The sequence below is a fragment of the Anser brachyrhynchus genome, assembly GCF_964034855.1.
Source record: "Anser brachyrhynchus genome assembly, chromosome: 1".
NCBI lineage: Eukaryota > Metazoa > Chordata > Aves > Anseriformes > Anatidae > Anser > Anser brachyrhynchus.
Window position 1 is genome coordinate 123,743,023 of NC_137694.1, and position 18,260 is coordinate 123,761,282.

The 18,260-nt window shown below is 34.7% G+C and overlaps 1 protein-coding gene across 23 annotated transcripts in view; it reads left to right on the top strand.

Moving 5' to 3' along the window:
* DMD (dystrophin) overlaps positions 1 to 18,260 on the top strand; it is a 1,241,121-nt gene that overhangs the window by 455,872 nt on the left and 766,989 nt on the right. For all 23 annotated transcript variants that reach the window (XM_080576230.1, XM_080576221.1, XM_080576232.1 and 20 more), the window contains 4 exons: positions 4,407 to 4,595; positions 4,913 to 5,094; positions 12,128 to 12,278; positions 15,058 to 15,177. In XM_080576230.1, coding sequence (XP_080432356.1) covers positions 4,407 to 4,595; positions 4,913 to 5,094; positions 12,128 to 12,278; positions 15,058 to 15,177 — 642 coding nt within the window. The remainder of the gene's footprint in view (positions 1 to 4,406; positions 4,596 to 4,912; positions 5,095 to 12,127; positions 12,279 to 15,057; positions 15,178 to 18,260) is intronic.

Consider the following 18,260-nt stretch of genomic DNA (forward strand, 5'->3'; position numbering starts at 1 on the left):
TTATATATATTCTCTCTATATAAGATTGCTATACATAGGGCCCATTGCAGCACTCTTATTTATACTAAGTGCTTAATGTAAAACTACTTTCTAAAACTGCCTAACTAATTTGTAAAACTCAGAAGCAGTCTTTTTGAACTAATGCAAACATTCTTCAAGAATCTGAAAGCATGTGTCTAACGTAATACAATGGTAGGTGAGGAATTCTCCCTCTCTTTGCTTTCTTACCCTGAAGCAGCTGCAAGCTCATCATTTAAACACTGAATTAATTTAGACAGCTGCCAAGCATGCCTCATTTTTCCAAGCTTTTGATGGTCAAAGGCTTTTTATTTTCTCTTCTTATACTTTAAAGCTTAAGAGTCCTTGAGGTCTTCCACTCTTGACAGGCCCCAACCCCCAGCAGAAAACGGTGATATATGTAAAAACTCACATGCCCATCTTTTCATCCAGATAAGATTCTTCTATGTGCAGCAGCAAAGAAAGAAGATATCCTAGAGGACAACCTTTGTGTCCAGAGTATTTTTTGCCTTCTGGGTCAACCCCTATAACAACTAGCCATTTCCATGCAAAAATGGCTGGCCAATTTTCAAAATAATTTTTGAGCTAGTTGGCTTACTGATTCTTAGCTGGATGTGAGACAGCCTTCATCAAATATCTGAATTGTTTAGTTTTTCTTTCCCCATAACACTTGTGTCCTCATGCATGTGTTGTTACTTAAAAGATTACTCTGTGTAAATGAATGGGATGTTTTGATTTGACTGCACCCAATCAGCTTTCTTTTGTGTAATAATTAAAGTCTTTAATGGGAATACCTTTTGATTCAATGAGACTGCATGTATATTTGAGCAGCTTTTTTTCCAAAATATAGACTTCCTAGTAATATATGGTAACAACAGTTTAATTTCAGCTTTAATTTCAGCAAACAGTTTAATTTTCAGATTGTTTTTTATTCTCTTAAAAATCATGGTTAGAAACAACCATTGCAATTTATAATAGCTATCTCTATCAATAAGTCTATGGTCTTGTTCTCAATGATTTGTCTACAATTATTTATAAAATTCAGGGATTTCATTGTTGTTAATGCTATATGGGTTATTTCAATATAGTGAAATATTCATTCTTGGTTCTGTAGAACATGCCATATTTAAATTTGGGTTGCAGTAATGGATGGAAATCTGTAACTGAATATTATATTGAAACACCTAACTTTTTTGTTTGCTTTTTATTACAAAGCACATGGCACAGGTATTAGGTCAGTAACTGTTCCTTTCCAAGTGTGAATATTTAACATTGTGTTTGATATTCCATTTACAGCTGAGCCAACAAGAATCTCAGTTTTTGATGAGAATCTTGCAGAAGGGATAGTAATTGGCTAGTACTTCTTTCAGTCTCATTTTGTGACGTATAAATTAGAGGGGTGGATTTGTGATCAATGAATTTTATCAGATCATATTGAAACAGAGTAGGTTTCTTTCACGTGTCCCAAAATAGTGGTCAGTGATCACATAGCAAAGTCTGAATTACCATTGCTTTGAGTAGTTATTTTGTGTTCCATGTGCAGGACAGTTCTTTCACTTAGCCAGCAGCACGGATGGAAGTTGTGCCGTCATGCTATAACAGCAGATTTTAAAAATGTTTTTTGTTAAGTCAAAACCAACCGTTGACTCTGAAGCATGTTTTTGATGCTTGTTGACTTTTTACAATGTGAATATTCTCTGCATATGTAGATGCAGATCAAGGTTGCCAGGCCATTACCTCCATCCTTCAGCTTGTTAACAGAGAATGTGCTTAAAGATGGTGACGGAAGTTTAACAGAGTTTTCGAAGTGTGAAAACATGGGTTGGTTTTATCATTGAAATAATAAGGATGATCTGCTTAAATTAATTTAACAGTCCCATGGGATCCTTGCCTATGTCGCTGTAAATTAGAACGGAAAAACTCTGCATGCTCAGTGCACTCTAGAGTAACAGTGCTATGAGCATTTCAGCTTCTGATGGCTATTCTCTGTCTGTTACTCTTTCTTATCCCCATAGAGGAAGAGAAGTTATAATGGTGCAGTGACCTTATTAGGTCTCAGCAGTTGAGAACTGTCTGTTATCCACAGATGAGTGTTTAAAAAATTTGTTTACATTTCAAGTGCAGCTGATGTCCATTCCTCTGCACTGTCACCTCATGACTGATCCCAGCTCTCTGCAGTCAGTGATGGTGTAAGATTTGAGGGAAGGTGGAAAAGCTGTTGTTCCCTCCCTGTGCCAAATAAAGGTGTTACTGATACCTTTCTGCAACATCCTTTGCTTATACTTCCTCTAGCTCTTTTCCAATTTCCTTCTGTTAAAAAACTGCCCTTCTTGGAATGAGAGCATGGTTTGGAATACCTGCCAAGAAGCTCTTTTGGTTTCCATTTATGTTAATGTTTGCTTTTCTTCTTTACATTTCTTAAAGTTTTATTAAAATGGTGCAGAAGTTAATCTGCACTATTTTGCCACTGAAGGTCATGAGTCCAGGATTTTTTGATGCAGTTCCATGCAGTATTTATAATAACATGAGAGAAAGCAGTGAAAAGTCTAGGCAAAATTACACTGAATATTTTTTTGCAGAGAAGGAATTGTTAGCAGGTGTTGGGTTAAACAGGTGCCGTGCATGAGATGACATTCTATGTCGGATCTAATGGAAGAAGGATTTTCAGATGGAAAATTTTCAAACACCTGATGGAGATCACAATAGATCCGTGCCATAGTCACATAGTCTTGCTCAGCTATTATGACGTCTAATTTTAATTGTTTTTTCAGCATGTTACATATGCATATATTTCAAGCAGTAATGTTATAGAAAGAAGAGTAATTACCTATGCAAAACCTGTGTACCATTTCCATAGTAAACTGGGTACTTCAAAAAATCATCTTGCTGAATAAATGTAATGTGGTTAGGTAATTTCTTAACTAGATTGTATATTACTTAAAATCTAGACTTGCACACAGTACAAATGTTAATTTGTGCAGCAGGAATGTGTGTTGAAATTGTCTGTGCTTCATTATTTATATTCCCATAGGACGCTACTTTCTTTAAACCAAACTATGGAGTTCATCAAGTTCCCAAGCCTGCTTTCCTGATGTAGCTTTATTTACTGAGTATTGTTTTTCACACATAAATAGTGATGAAGTTATGACTGGTGTTTTAGCTACTCTAACACATATACAACAGTGGGATGAACATATATTGCATGTAATCATTAGATCTGTACAATTCAGAATGTATTTGTTATGAAGATCAAGACTGACAATTTCATTATAAGTTATCACATTGCATCTGTTACACTTCTTTCTTTTGGTTCTGGTATTAAACTTTGACTTTCTGACCTAAACTACAGTGAAAGGCTTTAAAAGCTCTATCTAGTGTTATATTTGCACAATAATAGTGGCAGAGACAATTTTTGCTATTATATCATTAAAATGCCTCAGTATCATTTTTGATAAAGTCCTAAACATATTTTTATGTGAAGGGTTTAGGTTTTGTACTAACTAGCTAGCAAATTGATTAAACTTCTTCGGAACTTTTTGAGAAATATGAGATGACATTTTCTGTATCAAGTCCCTCTTTCTGGCTTCTGTTTTGTCCTAGTCTTTTTACATTAGAGTAATCAGTAAATCCTTGCTATTGATTTATCTTGACTTTACCCAGTAGTATGTAAGCGTGATTTCTATACTTGTATGAGTCACTTGGCTTCTAAAGAATAAATGTGAGGGTGGCCTTTGAGGGAAAGAGAATTAACGGTAATGGATTTTTTGTTTGTTTTAAAAAAGTTGTGATTTGGCATGGGATTTTTGGGCTTTTTTCAATTTTCCAGAATGCTTCCAACAAAATGGGTGTCCATGGGTAGTTCAGGCCTAGCATTACTTGTACTGTAATGGGCTTTTTTTCTTCTTTTTCATATTGTGTTTTCCTTAGTTTCTTTGCAATGTCAGCATGTAATTTGCTGCTTTTTTGATGATATAATTTTACTAGCTGCTCTGGAAAATAAATTTCTCTTAGTTCCAAGTGAAAATACTTCAATGAGAAACAGTAAACTAGAAATGAAAAATCAGAGTATTTATTGAAAAACAAGTATAACACCACCCTACAGTTACAATTTAAATATTGCAGCTATTCAGAATAGTTGCTACAAGTGTTAAATTCCAAAGCAAAATATCTAATTTAATCTGAATTTAGTTATTTCCCTCAATTTTAACCCATCTTGGTCAATTAGCAGAAATACTAATATATAATCCCACTCATTCGCCATCTGAATTTTTTGTTTGTTTGTTTTATAAAAAGCTGTTTTATTGTACAAGACAATTGGATTCTCTTTATTCCTTTGCAGAACTTTCTGAGTAGGTGCTATATGCATTTCTCTTTTTGGTTTTGATCAGTTTTTAGAAACTGTTGAAGAAAGAACATTTACCACCACAGTGATGGGGTCCAAAATGGATCTTGACAACTACCAAACTGCTTTAGAAGAAGTACTCACATGGCTTCTCTCTGCTGAAGATGCACTACAAGCACAAGGAGATATATCCAATGATGTAGAAGTTGTTAAAGAACAGTTTCACACCCATGAGGTACATGTTTATAATCTTGTGTTAGTCATTTTCCTGCTTGGATCCCATAATAAATTAAAGAATATTATATATATATATATATAATTTTAATTTTTTTTGGAGAATTTAAAAGTAATACTGGAAACTGCACCATATGCAAAATGTGAAAGTGTTTATTTCTGTTTTATGTTACAAGGTTTGTGGAGGGTTTGGAAAAATAAAAAAAGCAAATTTGAAAATCAGGTTTGGAACGTGGTGAAATCAAAGATATTTCTCCTAAGCCTGTTCTTTCCTTCCAAAGAATCAAACCTAAAACAGGATTTTGTTTTTATTGTCAGGGTTTTATGATGGAATTAACAGCTCACCAAGGACGTGTTGGCAATGTTTTGCAAGTTGGAAGTCAGCTACTAACAATTGGGAAGCTTTCAGATGAGGAAGAAAATGAAATCCAAGAACAAATGAATCTACTTAATTCTCGATGGGAAAGTCTCAGGGTAGCAAGTATGGAAAAACAAAGCAAGTAAGTAATATGCTAGGTAAAATAATATATATTGAGCTTGACTGGAACAATTCTGAACTTCAGTAACAGCTGTGGTTTTCTTCCACTTCAGTGTGAACAAGACTCAGTCTTAGCTCTTTTTCTAACCAGAAATTTAATGTGTAGTGATCTTGAAGCTTACATGTTGCTTTGAGACCAGAAGCTGCACAGATCAGCAGCTATCAACAGCTTGGACACTAATAGCATTTAAATGAAAATTTGTATAACCTGTCCCACTTTTTTTTCTGGTTGTTTCAACAAGTATCACACAATATTTAGCTACAAGGGAGAGAATCTTTACAGAGATGCAAAAAGAAAATGAAAACAAATCTTTAAAACCTATAAAAGTTGATGCAATAAAAGCAGTAAATGGAAGGTTAGCTTTCCAGACAGTATTGTCATATGGGTTTATCTGAGGAAAAATTACAGTATCCAAGAAAAGTGCAAGATCTGTAGCTTAAAGTAGAAAGACAATTAAAAGTAGAAAAAATAAACTATTAATTAACTAGTCTTTGAATTATTTTTAACATTTTTAAGTCTTATTTTGAAATTTTGATTTTTGTATTAATATCTAGTACAAGGAAGTCCATAAAGGTAAGACCTTGTGATTGTGCTACAGTGGAGTAATTTATTTTGCAAGATACAGAGTAGTTAACACAGGAAATTAATTGAAAGTGGCTTTTTGTGTGTGTGAGTTGCATTCCTCCTGTCTTAAGAAACAGTCTGTTAGGTACCTCTGTTTCACATTCCTTTTCCTCAAACTTCTTTTTTTCATGTGGAGTCTTTTAATTTCTTTCTGATATAATAACTAAGTTTCAAATTCATAGTATTTTGTTACACCTACTGATCTTTCTGTATAAGGGAAGCAATGGCGAAGTTTACCACTATTATACTAAGCCAAATCCAGTGGAAATTTTAAAATTAATGGAACGTCACTATTAGCTTCTTTATAATCAAGAAGTGTTAATTACTGAAGAATATAGCTATTCGATACAGCAAAGACAAATAAATGCAGTGGCAAACAACCTGAGTCTGAGATCCATGTTGGCTTCCTCTGGACTTTTATCCAGACAGACTTCATTAAAATCTTTCTGCCAAGACCTTAATTTTTCTCTCAGAAAAACCCAATGCACGTATACTAAGCAAGAAACTCTTCTGTTTCTTCAGTGCATCTGGAGAGCAAGTCCTTTTGCCACTGTAATCTTTATAAAAAGGTGAATATCTTTTTTAGTCAGGCCACTAGTCTAGCCCAACATCCTGACTATAACAAAATAAGAAGCTTTAGGGGAGATACGTGATCTCCTGAACCAGCATCTTCTCATCTGCTTTTGTAACTGTTAGAGATCAAATATTGGGCTGTATAAACTCATTGCTCTGGACACCACATATTGGGCTCTTGTAGTGAGTTTATGTGGCAAGGTTTTGGTAGCGGCGGGCTGCAGGGGTGGCTTCTGTGAGAAGAAGCCAGCAGCTGCTCCATGTTAGGTAAGAGGATTCTTGTGGATTCTTCTGGATTATTCTCACTGATGGGTTTTATCCATTGATGACCTTGCATATCTTTGAGAGTCTATAAAATTGTTGATGGACTTCAGCTATTTCAGCCTAACTTCCTCCAACTGAATTGTTTTCCAGGATAGTAGAATCTATGTACTTTGGTGTAGGCAGTTTTTATTTGCCATATTTTCATTTAAAACAACACTCATGGAGCAATCTCAACTCTATGTGTATATAGTATTTTGTCTACTAAAATATACCCTTTGATACCAACTATTCAATTTACTTCTAGATGCAGCTATAGCTCAGGGAATCAAACAGTCTACGATGTTCTTAAACATGTTATATTTGGGTAATACAAAATCAGAAGAAGACATAATAAGATAAGAGCTTCACAGAGAATGTTGTGTTACTATTTAATTTCTTATACAAAAAATAAACAAAACAAACAAAAAAACTGTGATATATTTAATAAAATTTTGGTTAGAGCAAGAGAAAATTTCTCAGGACTGGTGTATTTAGAGATGGCTAATTTTTACCTATTGGGTCAAAATTCCATTTCAAGCACCAGATGGAGGATTATGAACTTAAACAGCTTTCATATCACAATGTAATATATTTCTGGGTTATTATACGCAGTTTAAACTTACAGAATCTATCTTGTACTTTGGTGTAGAGAAAGATCTTCTGAGCACATTGCTGTAATCTTGTCTTTAAGGCAACAGTGATATGTTTATCCAAACAGAGATTTTTTTTGTGGCGATAAGAGCAGCAAGGCTGTCTGTCCTCTGTGGTAATGGCAATAGGAAGTGTAGTGAAAAGTACCCTGCACTACAGCACAGGGGAAACAAAAGCAAGTAATCAGCAAAGAGTTAAAAAACAAAAACAAACAAAAAAAACCTGATAACTAATACTATAAAAGTGAAAGGGACTTAATATTTGAAAAATGATTAGGAGGTCAGAATATCAGAGTAATTTTAGAACACATCAGTGCAATTGATTAAAAGTGGTACAAATTGGATTTGCCATGTATTCACTCTGTATTGGAGCGTGTCCAGAGAAGGGCTACGAAACTGGTGAAGGGTCTGGAACACAAGTCCTGTGAGGAGCAGCTGAGGGAACTGGGGTTGTTTGGTCTGGAGAAGAGGAGGCTCAGGAGAGACCTTATTGCTCTCTACAACTACCTGAAAGGAAGGTGTGGGGGGCCAGAGGTCAGCCTCTTCTCGCAGATAACTAGTGACAGGGCTAGAGGGAATGGCCTCAAGTTGCGCCAGGGCAGGTTCAGGTTGGAAATGAGGAGACATTTCTTCTCAGAAAGAGCAGTCAGGCATTGGAATGGGTTGCCCTGGGAGGTAGTGGCCTCACCGTCCCTGGGGGTGTTAAAGGAAAGGTTGGATGTGGTGCTTAGTGGTTTAGTGGGTGACGGTGGTGGTAGGGGGATGGTTGGACCAGATGTTCTTGGAGGTCTTTTCCCACCTTAATGATTCTATGGTTATATATTTGACTCTTGCAGCAAGCACTACATTAACATTCTGAACGAAAACAGCCTGCTTTTTCATTTCTTCCTCCCACCCAAATAGGATTCTTTATAATAAAGCATCTCAGAGTGATAAATGAACCACTGGAGAGGAAAACTTAATGCAATTTACCACGTTATGGGGAATTCCACAACTATTAAAGCACATTCAGTTCAATGGAAAAGTGTTTTGTGCTTGAAAATAATGAGATCCATACTGTAAACAAAGATTACAATAAACTCTTGAGGTATATAAGTATTAAAATATCTATCAGATGTTTATAGAAGTAATTTGAAAAACAGAAAGAACCTGGAGAAATTGGAAAAAGAAAGCAACATTCTTCTGCTTAAGAATCAGACATGATTATTTTATGTATTTTATTTTCACATTTATGCTCCTTACTTCAGAATAGTAAGTTTTCTTTACAATAAGTATTTACTTGATCCTATCTTCTTTTTGTTTACTTTTAAAACAAATTTACCAGATTTTCTATACCGTTTATTATTTCATTTATTGCTAAAACTTCGCTAAGATGAAGCATTGTATTTAATATCTGTAATGCTTTGGTTTATAGAACATTGAGTAAGAGAATAAAATACACATTTGAAAATGAGGGAGGGATGGAGGTAGCTAATCCTTGTGAACCATGGGGTATAATGCAGGGTGTCAGCGTCCTGTACTGTACCCCTTAAAGAAATAAAGTGATTAGAGAGGAAAAGGGACTATGTGTATCTTCTGGTCATTCTGATTGATAATTAACACAGTATTGAGAGAGAGACAGAGAATCATGAATATCCATTACACTCTGTTCTTAGAAAAAAATAATGAGAAATCTAATGCAAAAAAAAAAAAGCTCACAAGTGTTTCTGTTTGATATTTACTATTTAGTCATCTGGATTAATGGAACACTTCCCATTTCTTGGAATCATTTTTTTTTTTTCTGTGTCTCAGGTTCCATCAAGATTTCTGTTACTAGTTCTAGTTGTTCCTGTGATTTCTTTTCTTTTGTCCTTACCTTCCAACAACTACCAACTGGAATCTTTAAAAATTAGTAACATTTCTAGAAAATAGCATAGCTTTGTAAAGTGCCAGGTATAACAACTGATTCTGTTTCAGTACTATCCAGGACCAGTAAAGTACCTTTCAAGATATGACCATAACTATAATACTATTATAAAACAAGTTGTTACAGTGTTTTTTTTTGTTTTGTTTTGTTTTTCCCAAATCATTATTTCCTGAGGTGGCTCACCTTGATGTTTGCCTGCAGTTTCTCCATTTTTCTGTATCCATGGCTCTGCAGTAGAACATATATTACACGTCCTCAGGACTCCCTTGTACACTGTTTCTACTCTTTCTTTGTTTCCCAGATGTTTTTCACATTTCCTCTCTGTTACTGTTCCAAGACATTCTGGCTTGACTCATTTTTCTATGGCTACTACTAATACTCAATTATTTCTGTTTCAGAAATTCTCAGAAATTTGGGTTTTCTCTTTTGTCCGGATGCAAAGAATAAACCAGAGATAAATTGCTAGTGTTGTTGTCTGTCCCAAGAGAGCTTTTTTCCACAGAGCTTTTCCGCATCCAGTCAGTCGCCATCCTATATCATTCCAAACATTCTTCCTTTCCAGGTGCAGGACTTTGCATTTGTCCTGGTTGAATGTCATAAACTTTCTTGTTCCTCCAGCCCTTCTAGGTCTTTCTAAACGGCAGCTCTGCCCATGAGTGTAAAATGTGAAAGTGAATTTATAACTTAATGTACAGAACAGAATTTGCAGTATTTTGTATTCATAAATCAACAGGTGCTCCCAAGGATTGCTTATGAATATGTTTATAATAAGCAATCGTATCTAACAAATTGAATATGAGTTACATGAGAGAAAAACAAATAGAGAATAGTACTGGAAATTAATCAATTTATCAATTTCTTTTTACAATATGAGTTAAAACTGTATATACAGTATTTAACTTAGCTGCATAAATAGCAAGTAGTAATTGTATAAAAAGCTTGTTGGAGACTAAATGTTTGGCTCCTTCTGAGAAGATTCAAAATTGAAATGGAGGAAATAACATAACATTCAAGAATAGAAATGCTGTAGTATCAGACGTACCTTAAAATATAAATGGGCTACAAATGGGATATGGGATCAGACACAGTATGTCTGATGTTGACAGATATTAAATCCTGGTTCAGGAGAATGTAAGTGTCCCAAAAAGTAGCTATCTACATGTTCAATGCAATCTTCTGTTGTGATTATTTTGAAAACTATTAGGTATGCCTGGGAAAATACAGAATGATACTTAATTTGGACATATTTTGATGTGTTATTTTCAAAATAATACACTTCTGGATTTTTTCAAACTATCTTGGGAAAATCTGAAATAGTTTGGACAAACCCAGAAGTAATTGCATTATTTGAGTATACCTTGAAATTGTGACAAAAAGCTATATGTTTGGATTTGTGTAAGCACCTGTTAGTTGACTAACTGGTGTCGGACAAGGCCTCTTACACTTCTTTGGAGCAGTATGTTCACACTGCACTTCTGCCAGTCTGCATTTGTGCAGGTGTTGAGGGAGAAAAATATTCTTATATTTTGTTCATCTAAAATATGAACAAATGGGAAGAAAGTCAATGTGAATCTGGGCACTTTTTGGTGCCACTGGTTGCACAATGACAAACTTTACAATAGCTTTCTCATTTTGGCTACCTTTTTTTCACAAAGCCAAAAAGGAGCCAACTGAGAAATAAGAGGAATTAAAATAGAACTGTGAGCTAGAGTCTTTCTTCCATGACAGTTTCCTCTGGTGTGAAAGTTCAGCTCACATTTTCAAATCTTCAGACTAGGTTTTGAGAATAGCAAACTCTAATGGTGTGGTCCAAGCGTTGTGCTTCAGGTATAAGCAGCATAGTATAACTTATAATGGTATCACCAGATTTGCCATCATGGACAGCAACTTTGGCTTGATAAGTTAAAAATCCGATGTTATAGGAAATATGAGTAATAAAAATAACTACTTTTAGTTCCATTTTTCAGCACTAGTTTACATATTATTTCAAAGGTTCTTTTGATGAGATGAACATTTTGTTTAGGCAAGATTGGAGGATTTCTGAGGATGGTAAGTATGAAATGTGAAGGATTTGTAATGGATTTCTGGATACGTTGATTTGGAGTTATCAAAATACTTTGTTTAGGCAAAACTGAAGTATTTCCTTTTTTAATTTTTGAGAGTATTCTGTGCTGAATAACTGAATAGTTTAATAATCTGTTCTGTATAATAGCCTTAATTTCAAGGAACTTTTTAAGTACATATGTCTGAGGGCTTTTAAATGCTTGTAATAGTCAATACAAGAAACCAGATAGCAGGAATCTTGAATTTTCAAACAGCTTTAATAGAAATGCAACTGGAGAACAAAAATTTAACAAACTATAAATTCCATCCAGTACTCAGGTTCTAATAAATAATATAATAATTAACAAAAAATAATCCTAATTCTAGACTCTTTCATCTAAACTATTGCCTAATTCAAGACTGTTTCAACAAATCTTCACATGGCTGTTTGAAAATATTTTTTACTCTGGCTTGACATCTAGCCTCATGAAAATCAGTTTAACAATGAAAATGCCCAAAAAAGGTTTTTTGTTTGTTTGGTTTGGTTTCATTTTGGAAAGAATAGGGTTTAAGACTGAAATCAAAACCTGTGCTGAGCAGTTACGTAACTTTTTTAAAAAACATTTTATTATTATTATTTATTTTTTTAAATAAATTTTAAAAGGCCCAGCTCTCCAGAAAGTTAAGAAACTCTCTACATGAAAGTTAAGTTTCCTGATAGAAACCATAAGAGTAAACCTTGCAAAGCTGTTGTATAGTTTGCAGTCTGTATTCTACTTTTGGACTTAGGGAATTAACATGGATAATTAATAGTATACAGGGCAGACATTTCTTCTTTTTTTTTCTTTTTTTTTTTTCATGTATAATTTGAAATGTTAATTTCTTTGTTTTACAGTTTACATAAAATCCTAATGGATCTGCAGAATCAGCAACTAGCCCAATTAGCTGACTGGCTAACAAAAACAGAGGAAAGGACAAAGAAAATAGATTCAGAGCCCTTAGGTCCGGATCTAGAGGACTTAAAACATCAAGTAGAAGAGCATAAGGTATGCTATGGAATTCATGTACTGCATAATTTGTGATCTGATAGACACACAGGAATTAGAGCAATTGTGGAGTTTTATGAGTTTTTGTTGCTTTCCCCACGCATCAACATGTATATACATCTTACATTTTAAGTCCCTGAAATTTCCCCTCTCTACAAGCTGAGGAGATATTTTTACAAATTTGGATTCAAATGGTCTGCATAGGGCATGCTCTAGTCTTAAGACTGCCTTCAATGAATTCCTGTTTAAACAAGTTCCTTTATACAAATGATTGTCTCCAGTGAATTGCATGGTAAAAATAGATGCTTTAATTATAAAGAACAGCCCTTTAGCTCAGGGCAAATTGAATCTGGGGATTAGAAAATGACTAAACTTTCTAATTTCATTGGTTTGCTGACTTCTCACGTCTTTCACAGTATGTGTTAAACTCACACCTCTACTCCTTGCATTTGCAATGATTTTTTTGCATTTTTGCATCACTTTCCATCCTGGTTTTGCCATATTTCAGATACTGATCAGGAAATAAGTCACTTTCTCCCTGGTTGTAACCTGAACCTAGGGATCCATGAGTGCTCTACCCCCTATTCCTTGATCAAGAACTGTCATGATAAAGTTAAGAAGTCTGAATTTTAAGGATTGTTTTAATAATTTGGTGCACTTCACAGTCCTTGATAACTGCTTATAGTTTAGCTCTCTGAAGCAAGTGGCATGAAAGTCGGAAAAAAGGATTCTTATGAATAAATCAGCTCACGCTATGCCCATGAAGGAATTAAAACTCTGAAATGTCTTAGGATAATGAATGTATGCCTTAACATCAAAAGTCTGTGAATTCCTTTGTTGTTGTGTTAAGCCACGTTATCATATGGCTTTTTTTTTGTATGTGTGGGATTTTTGTTTGTTTTTTATTATTATTGCTTTATCCTCAAATAAAACTAAAGTGTTTTACCTAAAAGGTTTAAAATACCTAATCTAATCTCCAGCTGGGGCATCACTTCATACATAAGTGAATTCTTCTACTTGAAAAAGCAGCAGGAAATTGATAGGGTAAAATTTAACATAGTTTGTAATACAGTTAAGGTTTCCACTGTGACTAGGCATATACAGTTAACCATGTTATTTTTCAGACTGTGACTATCATACTACATATGTATTAATCACTGGAGCACTCTACTCAGGTGTTGGTGGCATGGTCCAGGACTTTGTTTATCCACATTCTTCTGTTGGTTGGTAGCTAGTTATAAATACCTAAAAAGTGTGTCAGGTAGGATGTGATCCCGGATACCTGGTTTTTGGGTGAGTGGGATGAGGGTGTATTTCAAGTTTTCTTTAAGAAACAAAATACAGAACCCAGTAATTTAATATAGTGGGATAACTATTAGGAGTTTAACATTTACAATTTGTTCTTAGTACATTAAGATAAAGCTTGAGATAGATAAAAATGAAAAGAAATTGAATATTGCCTTCTCTGTGACTTGAAGTTTCAGTACCAATGCTTCTTTAGCTCCTGTTTTTCCCATCTTTGTCACTTGTCCTCTTGTTGCATTTCAGCAGAGAGACCAAGCAGATAAATCTGGTTGTTCAGTTCCCTATTTAGTGACAGAAGCTTGACTGGCTTTATTTTTGTTAACAAGCAGAAAGGTGGACTCTCCATCTTGCACAGAAAGTTAGGGAAGGAAAAAAAAAAAAAGGAAAATAAAGAGGAGACACTAAAACCCACTAAGGGGTTCCAGTACCTTAAATCCTTTCTTCTTTTCCCCTTTACTCTTTATATATATTTATATATTTATAACCTATATATGTATATATAGGTTAAATGTTTAGTGACAATACGGTAGACTGTCTTCTGAAGAGAGTGAAGATGTATGAGACCTCCATACTGCCCTTCTATATGAACTGTGAGGAGGGAGGGAACAATTGATTAGATGTATATTGCATGAAGTGTGGGAAATTTGGGAGGGTCAGAGAAGTGTCAAGAGTTGTAGAGATTTGAGAAAGTTAGGAATTATTCAAATACCAGTTTGTTCAAATGTTATAGATTTTTCTTCACTTTTAGCAGTTTATTATTTCTCAGTAAGGAAAAAAAAAAAAAAAACAGCCCTGAATTTTATAACAGCCTGTAGCAGGCTGAATACCAAAATTCAACGGGCAAGAAACCTTTTTTTTCTCATGTTCAGAAGTCATCAAGTGCCTCTCTCAATTTTTGTCCTGGTTTCTGCAATAAGGGTGTGGCATGTATTTCCTAATCTTGAACCATCAACATAGTTTCATCCTATGTTATTAATGTTGTTTGTGGGAGTGCCCAGCCAAAGATCATATGTGATTGTTTAATGTAAAAAATGCATAACTTTAAAACTTTTGAAATTTAAAAATATTTTAATATGCTAATGAAGTACACAGTCTAATCCACTGTTTATTTAAAATGTGTGGGCTATTGTTATGTATAGATGCTGTAATGATATCTATAAATCATCAACTACATCAACTCAACAAATATTTTCTCATGCTAAATTTTCAGTCTAGAATACTGTAAGAGTTATGCCTTGCGAGTGAGTAATAGTAAGCTATTTTCATGAAAGGAATAGAAGTCTACAAAATATGCTTATGTTAGCATGTGCACACTATTGTAACAAAATGCATGTAAATATACTTAGTATTGAGAGCAATAGGATTACAGGGTTCTTGCAGTTGGTTAGTTATTCACATTAGTTAGGGAAACTCCAAATACACAGCGCTTTCTTAGTTGGGAATATATTTTCCAACATTTATGTTTTAATTATAGGCATTTCAAGATGATTTGGAACAGGAACAAGTAAAGGTGAACTCTCTAACCCATATGGTTGTGGTGGTGGATGAAAACAGTGGAGACAAAGCTACTGCTGCGCTGGAAGAGCAGCTTCAGGTAACTGGACTGAGAGAACTGAACTTCTGTCTCAGAGAAAGAGCTTTCAGAGGCTTTAAGTGAAGTAAGATTGAATAAGAACTATTTGTAACATACATTGGTGTATCTCAGGAGATATTTCTGACTACGACTTTTGTATAGATGGGTACATATGGTGTGTTATTTTACAAAGATCTTAGAGCAACTTTTCTGGTGCCTTCAGTATCAACCTGATTTATTGATACTCAAGACCAAATACAAGTGTTCGTCTTTTGTTTCTCAGCTGTATTTCATTACTACTGACAGAAGGAATGTGATTCTCTGCTATAGTTAAGGAGAAGGACATAGCATGCAGGAACCTACATAATTAAGTGGATTGTGAGTTTACTGAAATATTTTTGTTCTGATGGGAAACTTGTGCATGTGGTATATTTTGGTGTTGCAGTGCATTATGTGTCATTACCCACTGTTAGGTGCTTAAAGGCACATTCGTATTAAAGGATATCCAATAAGTTTTTTTTTGTTGTTTTTTGTTTTGTTTTTAATGCTAATGCTGGCCCCATCAAATTGAAAGAGGACTTGTTAAAAAATAAGCAAAACCAACTATGTGCACTAAGCAAAAATAAGCAAAACCAAACATGTGAAGGATCATCTAGACAAATAATGGTTATCAAAAATATTAAGAACACGGTTTAAAAAAAGAAAATTTTAGGGGGGAAAGGTATAGTTTCTTTCCCAATAGTTTCACTTGAACACATTTTGTAGGAAATAAAGGGAATTATCTCAGTCTGTCCTTAGATTCATTTCTCCTTTTCTAGAGTATATCCTCTTCTGTACACTTGTTTTATTAATGTTTTATCATTTAGGATTATTATGACAAGGCTTCCTAGTGTACCAGCATTGGGAGAAGCTAGCAGCAACATCCTTTCAATTTGTTTCAGACCTGTTCTCCATTGCCTTCCGATTCGCAGTCTAAACAACAGACAATAACTTCTGTATATTCCATTTTATAAAAACAATTATTTGAGTATCTCCTCAAATGATGCATCAGAGACATATTTGTGATTAAACTAGCAACCTAGATGATCTAAAAATTGTCAAACTTTATTTTAAGAAAGTTTAGCATTTCATTCTCAAAAAAAATATATATATATTAAAAAAAAAAAAAAAGTGTTGGTTTTACTGTAACTTCTGAGTGAACTTAGATGGACGCTTGGTATTGGGACATTGACTGGAATCAGGAAGAAAGATATTCCTGAGTTGGTGGTCAGATGTCCAGACCACTGCTCAAGAAGTACGTTGGTATTAGAACCAAAGTTCCTTCCAGTTTTCTCTTTTATAAAGGAGAAAGTAGTTTCCTTCACTTTGTTTCACTGCTCAAGGAAATAAAAAGATTTCTGTTTTGTTTGTTTGTTTGTTTCTTTCTTTCTTTCTTTCTTTTTCAATCATTAAAGGCCAAGATTTCTCCAGAGAAACTCTCAATACATTCAGCTGGAAGTTATGTCCACAGCACAGACAGATGCGTATGCTGTCTTGAATCTAGCCAATTTGGGTACCAATCCCAATAAATCTGTAATTAGTCTGGGATTTAGTGTAGCTAGTACACTTTTGACTAAGATGCTGGACACTGACACTACAAATTGCTCAGACATCAGGGAACACAACCCTGGGAAAGAAACAATGTAGCCTACACTTAACTATCAATTATTACTTCTTTTTAAATTTATCTTCAGTGTCAGAATCATGGTATACCAGCTCAAGACAGTCTTTATCTCAGAATTTCTTGCCAATTGCTTGCATTTTCTTCATTGGAATAAAGCATATCCCTTGCAAATTCACAGTTCCATAAGCTTAGCTAAACTAAGAAAACAGCTCGATTGGAAGAGTAAAATTAAAAAATAGATGGGAAAAGGTTTAACTGGGATACTATTCTATGTTTGCAAAATGCAGGTTCTTGCAAAGAGGGCTATGGTAAAGTATGACCAAAAAAAAAAGTGATAAATATTAAAGACATTCTATATTTAATATACTTCATAAATCAGAAGATATACAACTGAGATCTTTGAACAGTGTGGGGAAAAAATATAGAGGACTGTGGATTATTGGACATTTAATCTAATCTCATATTTTGGAGAATGAATGTTCTTCAGTAAAATATAGGGTCACAGCAGCACTCTCTACTACCCCTACCCCTCCCCACAACAGGCAGAGTTGATTATCTTTAAACTAGGTATGTGGAGAAAGCCAACCAGTTTAAAAGATGGAGTGATGGAAAGCAGATATTCTAGCCTTGTAAGTGTGACATGGAATCCAAAGTCCTACAGAAAAGGCATGTGCAACAAAACTCAAGTACTCAAGTATAGCAAGAACCATACAGGAAACTCACTGAGGTTGTCAGTGTAAGCATGAGTAAAAATGATTGAGGGCTCTTAATGTTTTTAATTTGGTCTTCTGTTTATTTTATGAGAACCTATATAAGCCTACAGAATAAAAAGCTTATTAGCAGTTTCAGTAAATAGAACTCACACATTACTGTGTTGTGTTTACCCCATTAAAGAAGCATAACGAATAATGTATGTAAATGGAGCACAATGGAAATATATCTCTTTTTAACTGTACCAGTGGAGAAGGTGGCTGTTATTCAGATAAAGGAAGCCCAATTGTTACTGTCACTGAGGAGTTATATTTGTATTGTCACTGTCATTCCAGGTATATTCCTGGAATGATGCCAGCAAGGGAATTCCCAAGGCACTGTATTCTGCAGCACAGGCATGCTCTGAGCAGTGTGCAGGCTGGTGTGGAAGAGTCCTGCTGCTGTACAGCTCCCTCCTTCAATCGTACTCTCTTAAAGAAGAGTCTGAAAGAAAAGTTCAATAATCCCATTGCTCTGAAAGTCACAGAATATGTAGCAGTATTCCAAGTATCAGTAAAAACAAAATACAGATAAAAGGTCATGGGGCTTAGGGTTTTAGGGGTGTCTGCAAAATTTCATGCCTTTATGCCTAGGAGTTACGACAGTTCACCCACTGTCCTAGCAAAATGTTATATCGCCTTTCCTGAGTGTATGAGAACATCATTTGGATTTTTTTTTCTATTCACGTGTC